This window comes from Sus scrofa, chromosome X (genome assembly GCF_054392235.1).
Source record: "Sus scrofa isolate SSC_HxYL_T2T_F1_AM1 chromosome X, Sscrofa_HxYL_maternal_Yorkshire_Landrace_v2.0, whole genome shotgun sequence".
Classification (NCBI taxonomy): domain Eukaryota; kingdom Metazoa; phylum Chordata; class Mammalia; order Artiodactyla; family Suidae; genus Sus; species Sus scrofa.
The window spans coordinates 35881948-35907015 of NC_139401.1; the positions used below are offsets into that span (position 1 = coordinate 35881948).

Here is a 25068-nt window from a genome sequence, read left to right on the forward strand (position 1 = left end):
GTAAAGCTCAAAACCCTTCTGTCATCATTGTCAGTGGTTATTCAGCATGTGCCCGATGGCCTTCAGAAACAGAAAACTCATCCCTTCACCGTGACTCTGGTCAGGAGGATCTGATAGTGGCTTTTTTTTTTTTTTTTTTTTTTTTTTTTGCTCATTTTGAGCCAGCAATGAAACACTTACATTGGAATCAGTATTTTCTTTAAGTATTATTTTGTTTTTACGTTTACTAATGTGTTTTTACCTTTTTTAAAAAAGCTAACATAAAACTCTAACTTTCAGGTGTTTAGCTCATGGTGTAAAATTTACCCTAGCATTCATATTTGTGTTGAATAACCTACCCCCCAAATCTACTTTAAAAGCATTTTGTGTCCCAAACTGAACATCTTTTCTAAGAAGCATGGACTTGTGTTTTTTCCCCAGTGACCTATATGAGTAACTGTGACCTCACACTTAGTGCTCACCTGTTCTACACCAGTCCTTTTAATGGTATCTTCTTTCACCAACTTCTTTATTAAATCTCAGACATTCGCTAGCTCTATAAAAGATGGACAAGTAAAGCAACACCAGACTCTAATCCTTCATGAGGAAAGTTCCATAACTGAAATGTCCCTCTTGCCATTCAGTAGATGTCCCCATTTGATACATGCATCTCAGTCAATGAGGTACAGGTGGGAAGAGAAGAATGTTTCATCCCTAGCTTTTCCATGATCATGGCAGCTGAATGGCAATCACAGTCAAGTTTCTCTATGTGCCCTATGATTTGAGGGCCTGGAATTAGAAATTCTGTAAACAAGGTCAATGCATATCCCATGCCTCAGCCTCTGAAATAACATAGAAGGAAAGATAATTTCATGGATTAGTTTGCTAAGGCTGCAGTAACAAAATACTGGTCTGGTAGCTTAAAATAGATTTTTTTTTTTTCACAGTTCTGGGGGCTAGAAGTTCAAAATCAAGGGGCCAAGAAGTTTGATTTCTTCTGAGGTATCTCTCCTTGGCTTGGAGATGGCTTCCTTCTCACTGTGTCTTCACACGGTCTTCAAAGGACCTCTTCTTATAAGGACACAGGTCATGATGGGTTAAAGCCCATCCTAACAGTCTTATTTTAAGTTAACCACCTCTTTAACTGCCCCATCTTCAAATACAATCATATTTGAGATCCTGGCAATTAGGGCTTCAACATATGAATTGGGAATTGGGACATAATATCTCTAAAGAGCCAGTGAAAGGACTCTTCTCCAAACTACCATATTAACAATTCTGTTCTATTTTTTCATGATAATTTAAAGATTATTAAATCAGTTACTGAAAATATATTCAAATAGAAGGTGCACAGATTTCATGTGTGAAAATGGTTGATGAAAACTCATGTTCTTGATGACCTGATGTTTTAAAATTAAAACTTACATTCTTATTTAAAATAAACCACTGTATGGAGTTCCCTTACAGCCCATTGGGCTTAGGATACAGATTGTCTCTGCAGTGTCTCAGGTCACTTCTGTGGCACAAGTTCAATCCCTGGACCGGGAGCTTTCACATGCCATGGGCATGGCCAATGAAATAAAATAAACCACTATAGCAGCAACATGGATGGACCTAGAGATTATCATACTAAGTGAAGTAAGTTAGAGAAAGACAAATATTACATATCACCTATATGTGGAATCTAAAAAAATACTACAAAATGAATTTATTTGCATAACAGAAACAGACTCACCAGACATAGGAAACAAATTTGTGGTTGCCAAATGAGAAAGAGATAGGGGATAAATTAGGAGTTTGGGATTAGCAGGTGCAAACTACTATATATAAAATAGATAAATCACAAGGATCCACTGTATAGTACAGGGAACTATATTCAATACCTTATAATAAACTATAATGGAATGAAATTTAAAAAGAAGAATATACATATATACATATATATGTAGAAGCAGATCACTTTGCTGTACACCTGAAACTAACACAATATTGTAAACTAACTATCCTTCATAAAAAAGAGACATTTGACAGAAGTAAAAATAAACAACAAAAGAAACCACTGTAACAAAAATAGTAGCATAACTTAGAGTGCTACTATGTTTCTTAGTATCTCTTTGATTTCCTACATGGGCTATCTCTAATTCCATGCCAAATATTAGAAATTATGCTGTAGAGAATAGTAGTATAATACTACTAAAGTGATTAAAATTAATCTCTCAAGATGAAATACTTTCATTAGTAAAATGAGGATTATATTCACTTTATACTCTTCGGAAGATTTTCTTCTAAGAAGTCGAGAAACCTCATGGCCATTAAAGCATTGTACAACTTCTGTATTTCCAATTGGAGATCAGTATATAAATATGTCTAATACCTTTAATCAAAAGAAAAATCAAAATAGTTTTAAAATAACACTGAATATAATTTGCATGCTAAGTGTATCTAGGCCATAGCAGATTTCAAAAGCAAAACAGTAATAGTAATAATAATAATAATAATAATCATCATCATCACTGAGTGCTTTTCTTTTTAATATTTCTCAGACATGACATATTATCAGGGTTTCAAAAATTCTGTAAATAATATATACCTCTTTCATAAAATGTGTAAGTACATAAAATAAGTTATGTAAAGTAAAATGTCTATATTTCCCCTCATATGCTTACTAGGATTTTGAACTCTAGAATGGTAACTGTAATAGAAAAAATAAATATATCTGTAGTTGGTACAATAACTGAATGGAAATAGGGTAAAACAGAAAACAATAAGCTTAGAAAATATTTTGAATTTAGAATATACTTTAATTGTTGATTTAACCTAGTGAATATAGTAATCATACTAGCTAGATTTCCCAGTCAGAAGACAGAAACAACTGATAAAGTTACTCCCAGATTCCTTGTAAACACATAAGAAGATGTTGAAATAAGCCTCTAGCAACACTGAAAACTAAGACTGAATTCCAAGAACCTAAAAGCACCTAGTATAACACTCAAATGAGAAAAATGAAAGCCATATTCTTGTTCTTGAATAGATCGTGAATGGACAAAAATGTCAGTTATCCCTAAAATATAAAGTCAAGGTGATCCCATTGAAAGTACTGAATGCCAGCCCATCCCCTTCTTTCCAAATTTAGAAAAGTTCTTTTAAAAAATGAGCTGGAGGAGGAAGCAGTTAGTCCTGGTGGAAAATAAAGCATCTATAATTAAAACAATACAGTACTTACACATGAAGAGAAAGACCAACGAGCTCTTGGGAATCCAGAAAAAGACCAAAATATATATGGAAATGCCATGAAGGTGGCATTTCAAATCATTGAACATTTAAATAAGTGTTTTTTGGAAAACTGGCCTCATGTAGGATATCAACAAAATTGAATACTTTTTTTTTTTTTTTTTGGTCTTTTTGCCATTTCTTGGGCCGCTCCCACGGCATATGGAGGTTCCCAGGCTAGGGGTCGAATCGGAGCTGTAGCCACCAGCCTACCCCAGAGCCACAGCAACTCGGGATCCAAGCCACGTCTGCGACCTACACCATAGCTCACGGCAATGCTGGATCGTTAACCCACTGAGCAAGGGCAGAGATCGAACCTGCAACCTCATGGTTCCTAGTCGGATTCGTTAACCACTGCACCACAACGGGAACTCCTCTTTTTGCCTTTTCTAAGGGCGCTCCCTGCATATGGAGGTTCCCAGGCTAGGGGTCTAATCGGAGCTGTAGCCGCCAGCCTATGCCAGAGCCACAGCAACGCCAGATCTGAGCCATGTCTGTGACCTGCACCACAGCTCATGGCAACGCCGGAAAAATGATACATTCTTGATTCCTCCGATATGGATAAATTACAAATGCAGTGAATATCTAACTATAAGGATGAAAGCATATAGGTATTAGAAGAAACCATGAATAGATTCTTGATAAGATAGAAGTGAAGATGGCTATCCTGTCTCTACTAAGTGTTGCAAAGGACAATAGGGAAACCACAGGAAATAAAACTCATTTGTGAGATATGAAATGAATTTGATAAATTGTCAAAGTTCTTTGCAATGTTAGGCTTCAATGGTTTCTTGGAAGCTTATTAATATCACAGTGATTCTTACTATTCAATCATATAATAATAAAGAAATGTGTGGTAAATTCAGTAAGGAACCATAGTTCTACCTGTAGACTGATAAAAATTTACAGCACAAATAGCTTACTAGATTTTTAATTAAATGGTCTTCTTTGTTATAGTATTATGTTTCATTTCAAACATTGTAAGAAAGCTTGGTGTTAGCAATGAACTACATTTATTTATTTATTTATTTATTTATTTATTTTTGGCCTAAGGATTGAACCCTTACCATAGTGGTAATCAGAGCCACAGCAGTGACTCCGGATCCTTAACCCACTGAGCCACCAGGGAACTCCATGAAGTCACCTGTTGTGTCTTTGTCTTGACTTCTTACACCATCTAAATGACTGGGTTTATTTTTAGTCATAATATAATCTGTTTTTAGTGGTAATCTACTTTTGTAAGGATCCATGATAATTTCTAAACTTGACTTGCTTAGGGATGTATGTCTGGTTTATTTCACTCAGCTCTGCTGCTTTTATTCCAGCTCTTTATCCTATCTTATTTTGACTCTTGCTGTTTTTATTCATATGAATGCAGTGATTCATGGAAAATACAGAACTCATAGACACAAAGTTGAAGATGACAGAAATTGTTCAGATATCTTAGTAAATAGCACAATCTTTCATTCGGACTTTGGGAAGGTTATTTAGCCAAATTGTCTCAATATCTCCATCTCTAAAATGAGAAACATAGTATCACTTATTTATGGTGTTTTTTTTAAGAATGAAATGAGACATGTGTGAAAAATACTTAGCACAGAGCCTGGCATATAGTCAGTAGTCAGTAAATATTCACTAGTAATCATATTAATTTTTTTTTTTGGTCTTTTTGTCTTTTTGCCTTTTCTAGGGCCGCTCCCACAGCATATGGAGGTTCCCAGGCTAATCGAAGCTGTAGCCACCAGCCTACACCAGAGCCACAGCAACACGGGATCCAAGCCGTGTCTGCAACCTACACCGCAGCTCATGGCAACACTGGATCCTTAACCCACTGAGCAAGGCCAGGGATCGAACCTGCACCCTCATGGTTCCTCGTCAGATTCGTTAACCACTGCGCCACGACAGGAACTCCTATTAGTTATTGTTAATATGATAATACACCTTGATACCTTTTCATTTCCTAAAGAAATAAAATTTAAAATTTTAAAAGTTGTAAGAATTTTAAGTTAGGATATTTTACAGAGGGGCCATTTTCTATTTTCTTTCTTGATGTTGTTAATAGTTTAGTTCACTGTTCTCATCTGAAACAAAGTGGCTTTGAATATGATCTGTCTTATAACAAAGGATTTTAAAAACCGATATAGTCAATAATCCCTTATTTTCATGTAAAGAGATAGTGTTATTCTTTAAAATAAAGGGAGACTCTTGCAAACCTTCACTGTTATGAATGGACAGAAGTTCATTACTCTTCCAGCCTCTCAATAATTATCTAATAGGTAGTAGAGGGGCTTTTTCCAAGAATTGGTCTCATAACCATCTGCTTCTGGATCTTACGAGGTGTTACTTAAACATGCAGCTTTGGGGCCCCAGCCCAGACTGAATAAATCAGAATCTCTGTAGTTAGGGCTTAGAAAACTCCATGTCTAATGAGTTCTTTTTTGCAGGTGGTATTGACTGAAAAATTCCAATCCATTAGAACACAAGAAAGTGTGTCACTTTTTCTGTCTTCTGATTTTTGCAACCTGGAGTGGATGCCCCTTTCTTTCACAAATAAGTTGTAGCTTCCTTCATGGATAAGTTAAAGAATGGTTTACTGGTAGCAATTCTGGGGCTCCATGGGAACACCTGGAGCTATTATGGTCTAGAAAAATATCACAGGCAAATTAAAAGTTCAAAAATTGCTGTACTTTGTCTTATGCAAAATGTGGTAAGATTTTAAAAGACTCATGGGTTTTGTGGTTCTTCTATCACTCTGGGAAGCTCAAGTCATTACTATCAACATTTCCTCAACCTGTCCAGCCTTTTTAGGAGAACTTTCTTGCCTCAGGATAAAATGTGTTTTTAATAAGATTGATGGAAAATTAGTGAACCACACTTATAATTTAGCATCATGTGTCTTTGGGTTCAAGAGTGATTTTGACAAATTTATATAATCAGTAAAGTAGAGATTACTTTCTGTTGTTAAAATTATATTCTGAAAGTGTTTACCACATTAAAAATTATTTTTTTTGTGTTTTTCACAGGAATTGCATTGCCTCCTAAAGGAAATCTAGATATTCAGGTGTTATTTATGCCCCAAGTTATGAAATTACAAAAAACAATGGTCATTATTCAAATGAGGAAGGCAAATGGAGAAAATTGGTTTATTGACAATTTTAATGACTTGCACCCAGAGTTGAAAAGGTAACATTTAAATAGGACATTGAAAGAACATGATTTCATTTAGACTGACGTTGATGTGATCGGCTGCTTTGATAAGTTATGCAATGTAAATAAAGTTCATGAGGTTAAGTTCTCTGAACTGTTGAAATTTATATGGTCAGAGGAGGAAAATACATTTGTTATGTGAGGTTGGTATATATCATTGCTGATTTGAAGTTTAGAGTGACAAACAAGTCAATCTAAAGTATCGTATCAATGAATCACAGTCAGATACATGCAAAGGGACTCCTTTTTGACTGGGAAAATTACTACTAAGACAATACATAGTCTATATCTAGAGAGCAACCCGGAACATCTTGTCTGGGCAAAATATAGGACTTAAATGCTGGCCTTCAGCGAGGGGATGGCACTGTGCCAGGTGTATGACATCCTTATGGAATAATTGCCATGACCAGGGCATGCTGAATCATTGCCAGAATGCATATTACTTTTACCTTTTTTGCTTAGCTTAAATTTAAGCAGACTCTAGTAATGATGCAGAATTTTGAATTTTTTCTCTGTTTTTATAGTTTGATTAAATAATGGTCTAGAAATATTAGTTTGAAAGAAATTCTTATTTTGCCCTATGTATGCATATTTCTTCTCCACATTCAGAAAATTCTTTCCTGTAGGTCCATTAGGGGATATTCTCTCATGCTTTTCACCACTCCTGCAGTCAGGACTGCCAACATGATTTGTGTAAAATGAAAATGAGGAGACCCTCCTTCAAAAAGTATTAAGAATTTTAAGACATTTAAAAAAACATGAGCAATTCCAAGTGGGGAGTTCCCGTGCTTTTGCACAGGTCACATGCCTATGAAAGTGGTTCTACCTGTTGTGTCTTATGTTCCATTTTTAATAAGAAAAGCCTGTTTTCAACAAAGATCAGAAACATTTTCTGATATTGCTGTCCTCCTATAGTAAATGATGGACTAACTATGGATAATTTGACAAATGTCCTTTTTCTTTTAATGAGTATTCTCCAAAAGTAAATTCCTCATCACTTTCTGAAATCCTGTACTTAATGGCATTTGTGTGTGTGTGTGTTTTGTGCTTTGCCTGCCCAGTTTAGAATATAACCCCTGAATTATATTACACATTATATTATACAGAGTTTTCCACTGTATTACCTCTAATAAATCACAGTTTAATCACATCAGTAAATACCAATAGAGTCATCCTTTGATATCCATGGGGGATTTATTTTAGGAGCCCTACAGATAACCAAAATTCATGATTGCTCAAGTCCATTATATAAAGTGGCATAGTATTTGCATATAACCTATACAATCCTTCAATATACTTTAAATCACCTCTATGTTACTTATAATACCTAATATGACGTAAATGCTGTATAAATAGTTGCCAGTCTGCAGCAAATATAACTTTTACTTTTGGGAACTTTCTGGAATTTTTTTTAGTATTTTCAATTTGCAGTTGATGGAATCTGCAGTTTCAGAACCCATGGATGCAGAGGGCCGACTATACTAACCTTTAAATGTAGGGAAAAACATTCCTCAGTTTTAACTTGCATCTCATGACGGTTGTATTATATTTTTCTTTGTGGTAATTTACCAGGGTTTGGTTTGAAATGTTCGGAAAATCAACATTTGCAGAAAATATTTTGTACTTCATACTTAGTTTCTCTCTGCCAATTTTAAATTCACAAGCTTTGCTAAAATGTCATTAGGTTAATAAAAAATATGTTCTTTTATGCTAATTTTGAAAGCATTTATGTTTTTCTTCACTGTTAATAATTTAATTTTTAATTAGAGCTTTGGGACTAGAGGGAGAAGAAGTCCAAGAAATACGCTGGATACACCCTATTGTTGGACTCCCACAGGCACCACATCCTTTATATCCTGAAAGTAGGTATATCTTAGAGAATACTAGGATTTTAAGGAATCTTAAAGGCCTTCTAATCCCATCTCTGCTTTGTACAAGTAGAAAACCAAGGTCCACAGAAAGTAGGTTGTAAAGTGACCCAGCCCTCCTCATGGGAATGCTAGGACTGATCTGGTCTCAAGTCCAATGATCTTTCCATAAAACCATACCCATTTCCTGTTGCTCTTCCTGTTGATGAAACCTCCAAATCAACTAAGATCCAAATAATATTAACTTCCAACCCTTTTATTCTATGTTCTATGATGCACGAAGTGCCCTGTGCTGGATCTATAAGATTCCCGGGTACTTGGGTTCTTGGATCATATTTAATAGCCATATTTCAGCTTCTGTGTAACTCATCCAAGAACTATCCTTTGGGGACAATGATTCCTCTATGAGTTATCCCTGATACAAAATTTTTATGGTATTCTCCCCAAACCAGTCACAATGTACTAAAATTTTCAGGGAGGTTTGCTTTGCCACCATACATACAACATAAAATCCCTACCCTTAAAATGCCTTTCTTTTTCTCAGTGACCTCTTTTTTTCTCCACATACTTCAGGCTCCTCTCAAGTTTCTGTATGTTCTCTTTCCTTAACACTCTTCTCACTTCTCCTTCATACTTTGGATTTTTCCATTTTCTTCCCAGGGTCAGCCTAAGAAGCACAGTTCCTTTTTGATAACCATAGGGTGAAATTTAGTATCCCAGCCACTTACCAGGCTCTAGGCATAGTTGTTCATAACTAAGGAACACTAAATTTCAGAGCAAAGGGGTATCAATTTTCTATCTTCTCCTTGAGCAACACAGATAAGCTGAAAGAAGTCTTGAAATTTTGAATTTTCCTTCCCCTTCTAATACCAGTCTTTGCTAGTGAAAAAGAGCTAGTCTTCTACTGACATAAATTATGTCACTACACTTAGAAAGAAGAGAAAGAAATAAGTTTTGCTTGTGAATAACCGCATTTCCCCAGATACACTGTTTGTTTATAAATGAAGGCCAAGATTATATATTTCCTTATGTAGTTTAATTTTAACTGGAGTAAAATTTCACATACCTAACAGTACCTTTGACAATAAGTGTCATTTGCCTTGAAGTATTTTCACTCAAATTAAAAAGTTATCCACACATAAATATTCCAAATATACTAAATTATCTTCAGAATGCTTCACTAATATGTCAAAATGTTTTTTTTTAATTTCTTTCTAAAACATCATTGTTTGTATAGTTTCCATAGAGCTGAACAGTTTAAAATTTATAATAATCTTCTGATCAAAGTGATGCAATACAGCCTAGACATTACTCTATTGGAATACTGACAACAGTGTTGCTCTTGTCTACTCCAGACAGTTTGTTTTATCCCAGATTAAAGATTTAAAGCACAAATTTTGTAGTCTAAAACAAAGCCTGTAAGAAAATAAAAACATAAATTTCTTACACAGTTTTCTTCAAAGAAAGTTAAATATACTCCAGAAACATAGACAATTTTTCACATCACTTCTCTTGGTAATTATTAGATTTTACAGTTAAATGTGAATTCTCTAAATAGCCTATGTTACATTAGCACAGCCGAGTAGTAACAGCATCGTTCTGAACAGATTGTGTACTGGTTATTAAATCATTTTATAAAAAGTCTAAAATCTGTTCTAGTAATTATTTTTCTCTACAAATGCCCTTGAGAAACAAACGGGTATGATTTTATAAATAGGTATTATTTACTTTCTCTGCAGTCCATTCTTCATTCTTAAGAACATATCAGAAATAACCTATTGCTTTCCCCGCTCAACTGTATCACCATCAATGTTTATCATTTCTGTTCTTTTCTGTGTATCTATAACCCAGGTTATTCTCAAGCCCAGGGTACTTTTGTTGTTCTGTGTCCCACCTTTTCACTTTGTGCATTCTTATCTGCTCCTGTCCATTGGGGCAGATAATTGGAAAAGGACTTTACTGCCTGTCACAGTGTAAAGACAATGGAATGTGAATCCATTGTGACTTGGTAATCCTGGAATTGCTAGGGCCCTAATTTCCTAAGGATTTATAGGACAAGACCAGTGACATGATATTAAATGTAACTTTGATCATCCTAATTTCCAATTTAATGCTTTAAGACTGAAGCTAATTATAACCAGAAAAGCTTGTACATTTTCCTCAGCCATTTTAACCCTCTCAATTTACATTCAACTTTGTACCCTTATTGCACATTTCACATACTTAGTCTAAAATGTTCAATATCTATCTGTAAATTTTAGAATTAAAAATAAATTTAGTTTAAATATTTTATACTATAAATGTAGTATATATTGTGAACACATTTAAATCTGATGACATTATCTAGTTTTGCAATTCAGATGAACTTCGTAGTATTGATACCACAAGAGCATAGTATAGCACATTTCATAAGCTTTTTTAATATTATGACTCCCTTTTTATCTCATTCAATTTATGTCCTACGTGAATCTTAACTGGTGAAAATATAACATTTACTATATTTCAGAGAAATAATATTCTTAAATATGGACTCTAGTATACATGACCCCATAATATTATAGAACTAAGGCCAATATATTAATGTTCCTTCATATAATTAGTAGTTGCAAATAGAAACAATATTTTGGTTTCTCACTAACAACTTTTTTTTTTGTCTTTTTGTCTTTTTAGGGCCGCATCTGTGGCATATGGAGGTTCCCAGGCTAGGGTTTGAAAGGGAGCTACAGCTGCCAGCCTACGCCAGAGCCACAGCAACGGAGGATCCAAGCCGCATCTGCGATCTACACCACAGCTCACGGCAAACGCTGGATCCTTAACCAACTGAGCGAGGCCAGGGATCGAACCTGCCACCTCATGGTTCCTAGTCAGATTCATTTCCACTGCACCATGACGGGAACTCTTCTTTTTTTTTTTTGTCTTGGTTTCTCATTAACAACTTCTGTACTTTATAAAAGAAAACAGAATTTAATATATATAGAAATATAGAAAGTTTCATATTAATTTGTTTTAATGCTGTACACTATATTAATATGTAGTTATATATTAATATAAATTTAATTCCTTAAAATTTTATTTTTAAGTATTAAATGGCACATTTTGTAAATTTAAAAGCAATTCACAAATAGAAATCAAAATATCTTATATAACTTAAGTAGATTTTAAGGTGCATATAAATAAACTAATACTTTTAGGAAATATTTTAAAAGTTTTATTATAAAATAAATATTACGAAGTTATTTTTAATTATTTGAAGGTATTTGCTGTGGTATTATTATATAAGTGAAGTTTAGTATTTATGGCAATGAGTATACAAATAACTGAAAAATTCAGCCCCTGAATCAAATTTCTGCATCCTAATGTAATTTTCCATACTTTGATGTGTATCTTGTAGATTTATCTTTTATCATGCTGTTTTTACATATTATTTAATATTCATGTTGATTCAAAAAAGTCTGTTTATTTAGATGCTGAATGAGTGCATGTGTGTTAATATCAGATGTAATGACATGTCAAAGTATGCTGAAGGAACTTTTATTTTTCATAACATAATTCATTTTTTTTCTATCTCAGGAATGATCCTGTAATCCAATAGTCAAATTAACTGGAAGTATTTCTCTCCTGTAGTTGTCATAAAATGTCAGTCCAGAAAGCGGATAGAAGAAAATGTGGAAGTCATAATGTTTGGTGATTTTTTTGGACCGAATCCTATCGTAGATGTGACAGACTTTGTAGTGATTCCAAAAAGAAAATCATATAATTCCTATGAAGATATTGATGGTAGGTGAACCATAGTCATGGTTATAAAAATTATAATAAATAAAAACTCGTTTTCCTTAAATTTCAGGTTGCTGTTACTCAGCTGCATCAAAATCCATGCCCATTTATTTTCCATTTATAATATCATTAAAATAGTGCCCAGAGAAGGGTTAGTTATGTTTATTCTCTTTACATGGTGATTTTTTTCAAAAATGGCCATAATTATAGTTATTAATGGATGTATAAGAATAGCTTGTGATTTTGTGGGAAAAGTAAAAACTGTAGTAACTGTAGTTTTCATTTTCCTTTAACTTTAATTTGTTCCTCTACTCTGATTTAAGGAATATGATTGAAGCCATGTCTTACAGCCTCAAATTTAGAAGCACAACTTTGAATAAAATGTTTTTTACTTAAAGAAATAGAAAAATTGACATAAATTATATATAATACCCAAATATATTTTGCATAATAATCCCTCTGACATTCAGAATCTTAAACAGCACTTATCAAAAAGTTAATATGATGGTCTCGCAAAATCAAATCTCAGTAATGCAACTTTATTTTTCAGCTCTCTTCCAGATGAACTAAAGTAGAGTGCTTCTATTTCACATTGAAAGGAAATTCCCATAGCGGTTTGTTATTAAAATCAAGAGGAGAAGGCTATATTTATATATGATTTCAAAGCAAATAGACCACAAAATTAAGTACGAAATTCCTTGAAGAAACAAAATCTCTTCTCTAGCTTTCTCATTTATATCTGTAGTTGTTAACTTTGATGTCAGTATTATCATCTCTGTGTCTGATCTAATTATTTCAGTGATAAGAGAATGTAAATGCGATATAACTGAAGAGAGAGATGAGAGTATACAAGAGTATAGAGTGGATATACAGGAGACAGTAAAATAGTTTTTAATTTTTTTAATAGTGGCTATTTCTACTAAGTAATAAATGCTCATTTGAAACAATTCAAGAAATTCCTGAAGTAATATGGATAGCTGCCCCTCAACTCAACGCAGTCCCACTCAGACGGGGTTAGAAGACAGTAAACTTGATATATACTGTCTCGTGCTTCCAGCTGTACTTGAATGATAAAATATGTTAGAAATTTAACCAGTTATTTTAACCAAGTCCAAATAACAGTGACAAACAAGGCTGGCATATTTCTCTTTCATATGGATGCCTGGACTTGTAGGGGGTTTAGGGAGTGTAGCATCTATGGCCCTTGAGATTATCAGGGGTTCAGAACCATCCACTGAGTTGTCCTCATCTGCAGGATCAATTGTGCAATCACATATGCAGTGAAGAGCAAGCTGGTTCCCTTTAAAGTCATAATCTGGAGATGCAAACAGCATTTCTACCTGTATCCCATTGGTCAGAACTCAAGTCACATGGGCACACCTAGCTACACCTGAGGCTGGCAAACACTCTCTCTTGGCATGCCCAGATAGAATTGGGGGATGTTCTTTTATGAAATAAGGAAAAAGGTGAAAGTGAATATTGAGACAATTAGCAGTCTGCTGTTTTTTACTTACTGTGAAGTGAAAAAAAAAACTATCATCAATACATCGAAAAGTATTTAATGAGAACCTATTATACATCAAATATTTTTCTGAGCCTGAAAATTCCCTTCCACTCCTAGCCCTCTCCTAGCATCAAACTGGTGTCCCCCACTCTAGGAAAGAGTTCCAGTCTGTTTCAGGTGAACATCTCAAATCCCCTACTGAGATGAGATCCAGGTTTAACTGGCTGGCTCTGCACAGCCCCTGTTACTGTGGACTGAGTACCATCTCCCTTTCTCCTGTTCCCTCTGCCACTTACCTGATATTATCACTCTGTCTTTGCCTTCTACCATGCCCCAAACCCAGATGAGAACCTTATTGATATCCATGCCGGTTTATTTGTTGAACACTTACTATCTTCCAAGAACTGTGTTAAGTGTTTATCTTTAAGTATTATATTATTACAGGATTTATCATCAAAGAAACCCTGTGAAGCACGTAGTCTCATTGTATTTTTACTTTACAAATGAGGAATCTAAGTAAAAAGTTTAATCACTTGTCTAGGGTCATGCAACACAGCAGTGGAAGGAATGGTACATGAATCCAGGCTTGACTATTTTTTTCAAAACTTAAAAAAAATACTTTAGATTTAAAACCTGGATACAAAAAATTAGATTCTGAGCTATTCATATTGGGATCGGGCCTAACCTAATTGCTTTTTCTTTTAAGACCCTGTAGGAATCAAACAATTTTATGAAGGAAAAGCTTTCTAAGACACTCCCTAACATAAAGTATAATACCCAATACCGAGTGGCCATTCGGTAAACAAGAGTTGTTTCCACCTTCTCTTTTTTATCACACCCTGTTGTATTTTACTTCCTACGCTTTTTGATCCTGTTGCTCTTTTTATCAGTAGTAGTGTTTACCCATTGCCGACTAAATAGAATATTACTTTGAAACATAAAATTACCCATATTCATCTTTTTCGCCCATAAAAATATCTATTTCATATGAAATGATATTTGCTCATTTTTTACCTAAGATATTTTATTTTTTTTTACTTTCCCACTGTACAGCAAGGGGATCAAGTTATCCTTACATGTATACATTACATTTTTTTTCCCCGCCCTTTGTTCTATTGCAACATGAGTATCTAGACATAGTTCTCAATGCTACTCAGCAGGATCTCCTTGTAAATCTATTCTAAATTGTGTCTGATAAGCCCAAGCTCCCGATCCCTCCCACTCCCTCCCTCTCCCATCAGGCAGCCACAAGTCTGTTTTCCAAGTCCATTCAATCTATATAAAATAATCCAGAATTACACTTGCCCATTCGTCCCCTATTATCATTCCAGCTTCTTATTTCTCTAGGTCGTTAACACATATTACTTACTCAACCCAGTAGGATCACTTGCCACTTCTGTACATTTACCAACCACTTTCCCAGCATGGTGACCATCTATGAAATAGTCTGCTCTGACCATCTTGCCAGCTTCCACTGCTTTCTTGTAGAAGCTACCTCTGTTAGCTAAATGTTTCTTATCAGTGCTCAGTCATTTACTGTCCTCCTGGCCAGATTGGACATCTAATAAAGGTTGGACTTGTGAGTCTTTCACCTCCCACACATCTTTGGTAGGCTGACCACAGAAAGTCTGTTTACCTTCATTTGCTGACGCTGCAGTATGTAGAGCTGGGGAGTATGTTTTTCTTTGCTTTTCTCTGCAGGCCTCTTTTTCTCCTCTCTTTGAAGGCCTCCTTCCTCTGCTTACTCATCAGCCTGTACACATGGCTTAGTCATGCTCAGTCAGTCCTTTCACTTCAGGACACCCTTGGTGTCTTCCAAAAAAAGTTCATTCAAACTGGGTTCTCTTATTTACAAATAGACATTCCAAGAGTAAATGAAGAAGAGGATCTGAAAAGAATAAATATTTCTTAAATGAATTACAAAAATGTCAGAACTCTCACTGTGTAATTTGGAAGGCAATATCTTATAAACTGGAGATGGAATTATGAAATGAGTGTCTATGTTATGTGTACCCAGTGTATTTCAAAAGATCTTTGGAATTACAAAAAAAAAAAATCACGCTAACTATATTCTTTTTATTTACTGGCTAGTTGTTAATGGCATAAGTATATAAGTTAAGGAGATAGTAATACAGTTACTAAGTTGTACAATGAGGTATTTAATTTTTAATTATATTTGTTATTTTTCTTTGTGATTGAACTTTAGTTTTATAATTGCAAAATGCCAACTTAATTCCAGACTACTTAAATTTGTAACAAGTGAAATAAATTTATATGAGGAAAGGGAAATTTTCCATTGTAAGCCTGCTCAGTTAATCTCTATTTTAAAGAATTATCTATTAATAATGAAATCAAACTGATGCAAACCATTTCCACTTAACTCAAAAACATTATTATAAGTTTTATACAGATTTTGCCTTAGTGAATCATGCAGTAGCTTTAGACAAATATAGGAAATATAATCTTTAATTAATGAAATTCTGTTGTTTTTCTTTTCTTCAACGAATACCTAATACTGAAGGAGAATTTTGATATTTATGCATATCAGGGATAAGAATATTAGTGTATATTAACCTCAGAATGTAAATGTGTAATACAACTATCAATTTCCAGTGATAAAGTACTTTTTATTAAAATAGAAAATAGTTTTAATAAGCAGCCGACCTATAATAACCATACCGCAGTGAATGTCCAGTTTTGTTCTGAAGTGAAACCATTGTTTTGTTTGTCATCCTGCTGTACTTCAGTGAATTTTAATAATTTAATGTTAAAGCTTTGCTTTTTCTTTGAAATCTATCTTGTAGAAGGCAAAATGTTGATTCTTCTATGACATGAAGTATAAAGGGTGGTAAAGAAATGCTTGTTTCTAGCAGTCATTTTAATATGTTCTTGCTACTTTAAATTGCTTAGATTGTATACTCTTGTCAGGTTGCAAGCAAACACATAATGATACTTCTGATAATAGAAATTGATTAAATCTCATTACCTGAAAAAATCCACTTCTTCCTGGATAAGCAGGGTCTATAAAGAAGCTGCCAACATCATTTTGAGAGGCTTAAAAGGCATGTTAGGAAAACAGCCTCTCTCAAATAACTCTTGAAAATACACCTTTTGATAGGGCTCGTATTTCACTGTTTCGTTACTTTTCATGAGGAAATATTAATGCTTAATATTGAAAATAACTATTAGGAACGTTTTCAGGTTTTGAGATCCCTTCCCATTGCTCTCTCTAAAATAACTTTTTCTCCGCTCAATACCATCAAACTCAAGAAGCTCATCTATTTTTTGGCTAAAGACATTTTAATTTGTGAATGTTTCTGTCCTAAAGCATGTTTTGCTATATAGAAGTAGGTTTGTTCAGTCCCCTCTTAACTTGAGTGTTTTTCTCTGTCTTAAACTCTTTTCTCTGAATATTTGATAAATCAGTTGACCTCTCTCTTGTCTGAGTTCCTTAAAAGCATCTGGTAATAACTGGATTCCTTTCACTGTCCTTATACCAAAAATATAACCAACTTGCATACATTTTCTGTAAGTCTCCCTGCTCACCCCTGCTCACCCCTTCTCACCTATTTCTTTATAAAGGGACAAGTCTGGTCACAAGTCTAAATACTATTTCAACCTTTATGCAAAGATGAACCAGCTGTTTTCACCCATATGTGTCATTTAATTATGGTTTACTGAACACATTAAATAGGATTCCAAAGAGTCCTCTTGTTCATGCCATTTTGTACTTCCTATAGTCTCTTAAATCCCTTATGGTAGAAATTAAAGCACTTCACTGTGTGGCATGAACTGTGATGGGGCTTTAGGTTGTGATCATTAATTATACTCTGTATTCCTTCATCTGAGTTTATAACCACTGAGAAGTAGATGTAGAGTTAAGGCAGATGGATATCAAAATGTACCTTTATTATAAAGGCGAACTGGAAAATGACTTGGTACTATGGATTCATTTGGGCTTATTAATACCTTCCATCAAAATCGGTTTGCCTTTATCCCACACTAGCCAGTTGCAGACTCTTTGCAGGAATAAACAATCTACATATGAAGAAGAGAAAATGTATATCCCGGATTCAAGACATCAGGAAAGAAAGAGCAGTGTCTGTTCATCTGCTCATGCTTCATTTCTTCACCCAAATTCGCTGATCGGATATGTTGCTTTTCCTTGGATGGCAAGTCATGATGGAGGAGGCAGACTGATGCCGAGATTTTTTTCCTCCTATACCTTTTCCATCTTGTGAGTGAATAAACCTCTCTCTGTAAACATGATGAGTAGGAAATGAGGACCCCTATCACCTCTTTCCCTTTATCTTCATCTTCTCTTTTCCCTGGGAGTCCAATAAAACTATCAAACTTCATTAAATGAAAATGCCAGAAGCTCTTTGTTCTTTCTCCACCCTGAGTCCTCACACACACAGTTGAGTTAACAAGGATTGATCACTTTCATATATTTTTTTGTTCAACAACAATCTAGGGAACATCTTTGCAGCCAAGTATTGTGCAGAGTCCCAGAGATGCCAAAATTAACAAGACACAGACTGTTGTCAAGGAATTCAAAGAACATCTCTCCAACATATTGGATTTTTGCACCTGTACTATTTAAATCCATTGGTGTTGCCCTACTGGGATATTATAACACTTGTAGTTTTAGATTCTATTTTGAAATGTCACTTCTACAAGACTAAAAATTATACCCTGTGGACAGAATTTCCCTTGTAATTGTTTTTATTCTTCTGAACTAACCCCTGGTCCATGCATTCTTTGTGCCTCTCTGTGATTAGTTCAGTAACTTTATGGGACTTTTTCTGTGAGTGTAGTTTTGCTGTTTAACTGCATAACAGATTCATGCTTCTTCCTTTTATTTCCTAGGTGTTCTGTAGCTTGAGGCTGTTTTTCTTGATTAATCTATTGTTTTTTTGTGTCTGATTTTCTGATTTATGTATCACACTGGTCTCATTTCACCCAAGGCCAGTCATCTTATTGCATGCTGTTTGCATGTCAAATGTAAACGCCCACGTTGGGTTTGGTCTGTAATCACAAATAGCTCCTGAGAAGCCTGTCATTGGTCTTCCAATGCCCCTGCATTGGGCTCCAGATTTGATCCTGTCCTCTGCTTCTCTTCATTTTACTTTCTCTGCTCAACTCACTCCATTAAGATTTCTGTCCTAACTACTCTAAGAAGACCAACCTTGACATGGCTGTCAACCTTACCGTTATACCTAATCCAGTGGTCAGATTTGTGTTCTGAGCTTACGCAACTCATCAGCACCATTTGCCAGTTGACCCAGATAAAGAATGGTCTGCTTTGGGCTTTAACGACTATCCCTATTAATTTATCATATCCCTGGTTATCCCCTCTCTATCTCTGTTGTTGGCTCCTCTTCTTCAGATCAGGATCTAAATGTTTGAGTGACCCAGGGCTCTTCCCTGAGGGCCAGCACACTCCCATCAGATGCTGCTGATGGCATCTTCTCAGCACTGTGCCACTTGACTGGCCTGGTATCCTAGGTTGTGAAATCTGAAATCAGACAACTTGTATATATATGTGTGTATATATATATATATATATATATATATACAACTTGTATATTATATGTGTGTGTGTATATATTTATGTGTGTATGACTGGGTCACCTTGCTGTACAGCAGAAAATTGACTGTGTGTGTGATTGGGCCGCCTTGCTGTACAGTAGAAAATTGACAGAACAGTGTAACCCAGCTATAATGGAAAAAATAAAAAGCATTTAAAATAAAAAAATAAAAAGAAAGTACAAAAACATGGTACCTAAATCTTAGATAAAATCTGAAACTGGATGCTAATTGCTAAAAGCTTAGATAAAATATGTTACAAAAAATTTCTTTATCTTTTTAGTATCTTGTTTAAAACACATGTAAGAATAGCATTAGGCTATGTGGCCACTTTCTTCCTTTAATTTTCATTTACTTGCAGTCATATCAGAAGACTAACACGAAGTTATTTTAAGTAAATAAAAACGTTTGGTCAATTAAATATCCTTATGAAAGTGAAATAAAACATGTAAGTGAAATACCCCTTCAAAAAGATACATAATTTTGTAAAAATAATGAGTGTGCAGATGGTACAGTCTTCATTATCTGTTGAAAGAAAATAACTTTAGGTAGTTTATTCAGTATCTTCTATCTTCTTTGAGTACCTTGATGTCTTTATTCTGTTTCAAATTTGTCTTCTGTACTCCATTCATTCCTTGTATGATTATGTCTGTCAGACAAATGTAGATGCTCATTATTAATGAAGAGACAACTACAGAAATTTAGGGAAAGAATATGAATAACAATATTCACTGCACATTGATATTCATTTCTCTATGATTGAGACACTTTGGTTGTGTTTGCTGTGAAATGTATTTCTTACAGATCAAAATGTATATGGTATAAAATACATAATTTCAAAGTATATTTTGTAAATAAATGGGTTACAGTTCAGTACTCGGATTATTTTTCATATTAATGAAGGGTTCTCCTTTTAAAAATTACTAACATTCTTCCACACTGAATAAAATTTAGTCATTGTCCTGAGAAAATTCACCCAAATAACAAGCACCGTTAGCCATCATAGTGTCCACTGCATGATTTATTACCGTGATGATACAAGCATTGGGTTGAATGATAGTTTTGCAGGGATAATATTTGGATGGAAACATACCCCTCTCATTCAATATAATGACTTTCTTGATTATTACCATTACTATTTTATGAGGCTGTAGAAGATAGGTAGATAGATATAGATTGCTCATACTCTACAATTCTCTGAAACCTGTCTGATTAGATATTTTGTATGTATATTAAGGGTATGAGTACAGTACTAAAGTGATAAACTCATGATGTGAGTTACCAGTCATGACTGCTCGCGTAGCTCCCGCTTCACACATCACAGGGCATTCATTACTTGAGCTTAATCTCCATCTTCCTCTTACCCTTGTGCAAGTCAACACGTAGCTAGAATTATTGCAGAAATTTCCCTTAACTTCTCTCCAAATCTCCTTTTGCTCAATTTACCATTAAATGAGCACATCACTTCCATATTTATAACATTCAGTAGGCTATTGTTATTCTTCAAAGTCCCGAATCCACACCATACCCTGCAGTCTTTTCTCTTTTGCCCATTTCATCTCTTGACAAGTTCTTCCCCTTCCCTTTGCTCCACCTCCTTGAGTTCTTTCTCAAATGGGCTGAGTTGATCTCCACTTTGGAAAATTCCCCCATGCTATTCTGATTCCTAAGAGGCATTTTCTTTCTCTCTACATCCAGGTAACCCTTATTGCTTTTCAACTCTGATATATTGGTCTCCTTCTCAGGAACTTGGCAGTCAAGTTCTCAGGACCTGTGCTCTCATAGCCTCTTTTACTTCTCCACAATAGCCATTATCACAATAGTCTTTTTTTTTTTTTTTTTTTTTTTTTTGTCTTTTTGCCTTTTCTAGGGCCGCTTCCCATGACATATGGAGGTTCCCAGGCTAGGGGTCTAATTGGAGCTGTAGCCACCGACCTACGCCAGAGCCACAGCAACGCAGGATCCAAGCCGCATCTGCAGCTTACACCACAGCTTACGGCAACACCAGATCCTTAACCCACTGAGCAAGGCCAGGGATCGAACCCACAACCTCATGGTTCCCAGCCGGATTTGTTCACCACTGCGCCATGACGGGAAATCCACAATAGTCATTTATTTTTTAATATTTAATTTTATTTTTTCTTTTTATACCTGTGGCATGTGGAAGTTCCCGGACTAGAGACTTAATTGGAGCTGTAGCTGAGACCTATGCCACAGCCACAGCAACAGTGGATCCAAGCCACATCTGTGACCTGCACTGCAGCTTGTGGTGATACCGGGTCCTTAACTCACTGAGTGAGGCCTGCGATTAGACCCCTATCCTCCCAGACACTATGTCAGGTTCTTAACCTGCCAAGCCACAATGGGAACTCCCACAGTAGTCATTTAAAAACTGGTGGTATTATTGGTAATTTATTGGCAGTTTTTCATAAGCTCCATGAGGACAAGAACCTTACTTGCCATTTGAAGGAAGGCTTTCAATTATTATTCACTTAATGAATAGTTAAATGAAAATATAAATGATAAAAATGTTACGTTTTTAATGTATGTTTAGACGTTGGCTGTGGAAACAAAATCATCTGCCTCATATTCATGAGTTTAGTCATAGCTTGGAAGTCTTATTGGGACAAAATCTACAGGCCTTAGTGAGCAGTTCATGAAAGACTTCAGAGAATGGGAGATAACTGAAAATGGGAAGAGCTTTAGGACAAGCCTGTTACAAGCCATTATATATTGTAAGATAGAAGAAAAAGAGGTTACTAAATATCTAAATACCTGTTAAAATGCAATCAAAATTAAATATATATTCATTCTGACTATTAATTTCATGAATTCAATTGTCTTTTTAAAGATTTTCTAAAAAAGGACAGAATTTTCCTCCTATATCAAAAAAATTGTTACAGTAGTCCCAAGAAATGTTTACTTATAATTTTTTGTTGTAGTCTATTTTAAGAGAACCTACATTTATTTAAATATTTTTAGAAGTATGCAATTATTCTCTCAAAGTTATGAGCTATGTTTGTCATGAACAATTAATTTTATACAATAATTGAATGATCCTTAATTTTACACTGGCCTCACTCACTTAGCTCTTGTTAACCCAATCCACATAAAAGTACTATACAGATACTCTCCAAGTTAGGAACGTAGCAAAAGGCATGGTTTTAACTTGATAATATGACTTTTCAAATAAAATGCAGAGACTGATCCTCTAGCTTTAAGACACAGTATAGAATGTCTATTTATTATGATTTTGTTCAACCTGATTCTGTCCCTCTCCCTTAGGTGTTCATATCAATATTTCTGAGTTACAGACAAGGGAGAATATGTCTAGTTTGGAAAAATAATAATGTGGTTCCTACTGGCCTCATCCCTGTCCCCTTGTGAATAATCATATCTGTATTTTCTACCATTGGATCTTATGATTGGAATTATGACATCCTTAGTGACAGATTCCCCATAGGAGGTTCAATGCTTCTGAAACTAATTTATCTTGTCATTTCCTGTCTTCATTCTAACACAGACATTCCCATAAACGCTTCAATAATTAAGCAGAAGCAGATGCAACTCTCAACTACATACAGTATTTGCTTTGAAAAATACAATGTTTTTTGAATGCAGTGAAACTTTTTCTCCCAATAAACACTAAAATTCTTAAATGCTGCTTCTCTGTATGAAGTGTGGCTTCCTATGGAACATTTCCATATCCCATCCCCAGAACAAATAGACAGATTAAATGTAAATACATTGATTTTGCGACAAAAAAGAATGGTTATTGATAGGGACATCAATTGCTGATTTTGTCAACAGGATGAATGGTACCATTTCAGGAAGTCAGAGATTTATTTTTATACATGGAAAAATAAAAAAGAAATATAAGGGTATGGGTCCGTCAGTTATTTTACATTAATAAGGTTTGCTGAGTAATCGTTAAATGTGACTTGGGCTTGTGACAGCCAAGCTATTTTTCAGAGTTATAGAGGAATTATAACCAGCTACTTTTGAAAGACGATCTGGTTTCTGTTAGTATTGCTTAAGTGGCCATCAGTTCTGTGAGTCCAAGGATCACTTTTGCCTTTGCACACTAAGGACAGGCTTTAGAAATTAGCTCACCTGGGGACCAGGTCAAGCCGTGGTTCCCGGGACCTCTCTTCCATGATCTCTATGCAACAAACTTCTTGATTTGCAATCTCGGCTCCTTGCATGGACGTGGAACATAAATATAATGGATATTTTTGCTTCTCTTCTATATGCCACTCTTGAATTTAAGATATTTTTCACATGTACCTAACAAAACCTTGCTATATCTTTCTTGTGGTAACCTACGAGTTAAGAAAATGTGGTTGATCATATTGTCTGTGATATCCCAAGACTAAAACATGAAGAACTCTCTCTTTTATCAAAATATATCGGAGTTTGAAAATCCTGCCCTCATAGATTGGGGTGCTGTTTTAATGTTTAAATTTAACTCAAATCGTTCTTTACAAATTATAAGTCTATTGGGCTTTTAATATATTTATTGTATAGAGAATATATTATTTGTATTTTATAGTAAATATTGATTATTAGTTTCCACTTGGCTATTTCTTGTTTTATAAATCTGAATTTTAAGGATTTAAGGATGGTGGTTACATTTATTTTTTTATATTCATTCTTTTAGTTGTCTTTTAACAGAAACATACTGAGTGCTATTATATACCTGGTAATACACTGGGTATTATGAACTCAAAGCTAAATAGCATATACTCTTTCCCTCCCTCTAAATACCTATGAATGATTAGTGCTGACCTAGAATTGGTTTTCATTAAATAAGTATTTAATTGAATTAAAGTGTATTTTAATTTTTATTTTCTTAGATGTACCTTTGAAACGTGAATTTGAATATGAAATTCAATTTGAATCTGAAGTTGCGAGGGCTACTTTGGAACCCTGCCTGGCTGTATATTTGATCAAAAAATCTTATAATGACAAGGCTGAAAGGATAGCATTGACCTTCAGTCTGGTATTTGCACCAAAGAAACCAATGAGGTAATCCTGCTTTTACCCCTGTTTTCTTTAAACAATATTATTAATGTTTTAAATTAAATGATACTGTTTTCTCTCTCCATCGTTCTGTATTTGGATTGCATTACTTCCTTGATGTTGTTGAGGTAAATATCTCAGGCTAGATTTTTTCTAGCTATTAAGCTATGAAAAGTATTCTGGTGAAAAAATAGTCCTAATTATTAGAAATCCAAGATATTCTTTAGGAATTGTGGCCTCCCCAAGGTCATTAGGATATGTTATTAGCAAAAGAGGGTCATCTACTCTGAAAGAAAATGTTTAAATTACTGACTTGGTTCTGTACATTGGCAGCGTATTGTTTTTTGATACTACTTCTTAGAACCAGTTTGACAAATGATGCCCTCCTTCGAAATTGCTGTCATTACCCTTTTACCATCCCAAACCATGGCACTGCATATCCGTTAGTAAAATTTAAGAGGATCACACTGGAATCAGTGAGAAAAGTAAGCACTGATTGTCTGTCCTCATTCAGTGTCTTTATATTTACTTTTTAGGCAACTGATACTGAGCATCTACAAATACTATGTGATAGTTCACATCTGAAACAAGTGTGTCTTTATGTCTTAATGCAGAGATAGTGATCAGAATCACAGTACACAAAGTACAAAATACAGCCTGGCATTAAGAAAATAATTAAAAGTATTACTTGTGCTTTTAACCATTTCTATACTTTAACTATGTATTCGATGTAGCCATGCATGTATTTAAAGTGGCTTTGAATATGTAGTCCAGTAAGATACCAGTGTAATCTTGAGGAAGCAGTCATAAAATCAGACTGTAAGAAGAAAGTACACTTTAGACCTTGACTTTCTT

General features: G+C 34.7%; 1 protein-coding gene across 1 annotated transcript in view; it reads left to right on the forward strand.

Moving 5' to 3' along the window:
- The window catches only part of CFAP47 (cilia and flagella associated protein 47), a 560199-nt gene that overhangs the window by 493413 nt on the left and 41718 nt on the right, over nucleotides 1-25068 (forward strand). Inside the window, exons 67-70 of the mRNA XM_021080094.2 lie at nucleotides 6273-6432; nucleotides 8224-8318; nucleotides 11949-12101; nucleotides 24048-24219. Coding sequence (XP_020935753.2) covers nucleotides 6273-6432; nucleotides 8224-8318; nucleotides 11949-12101; nucleotides 24048-24219 — 580 coding nt within the window. The remainder of the gene's footprint in view (nucleotides 1-6272; nucleotides 6433-8223; nucleotides 8319-11948; nucleotides 12102-24047; nucleotides 24220-25068) is intronic.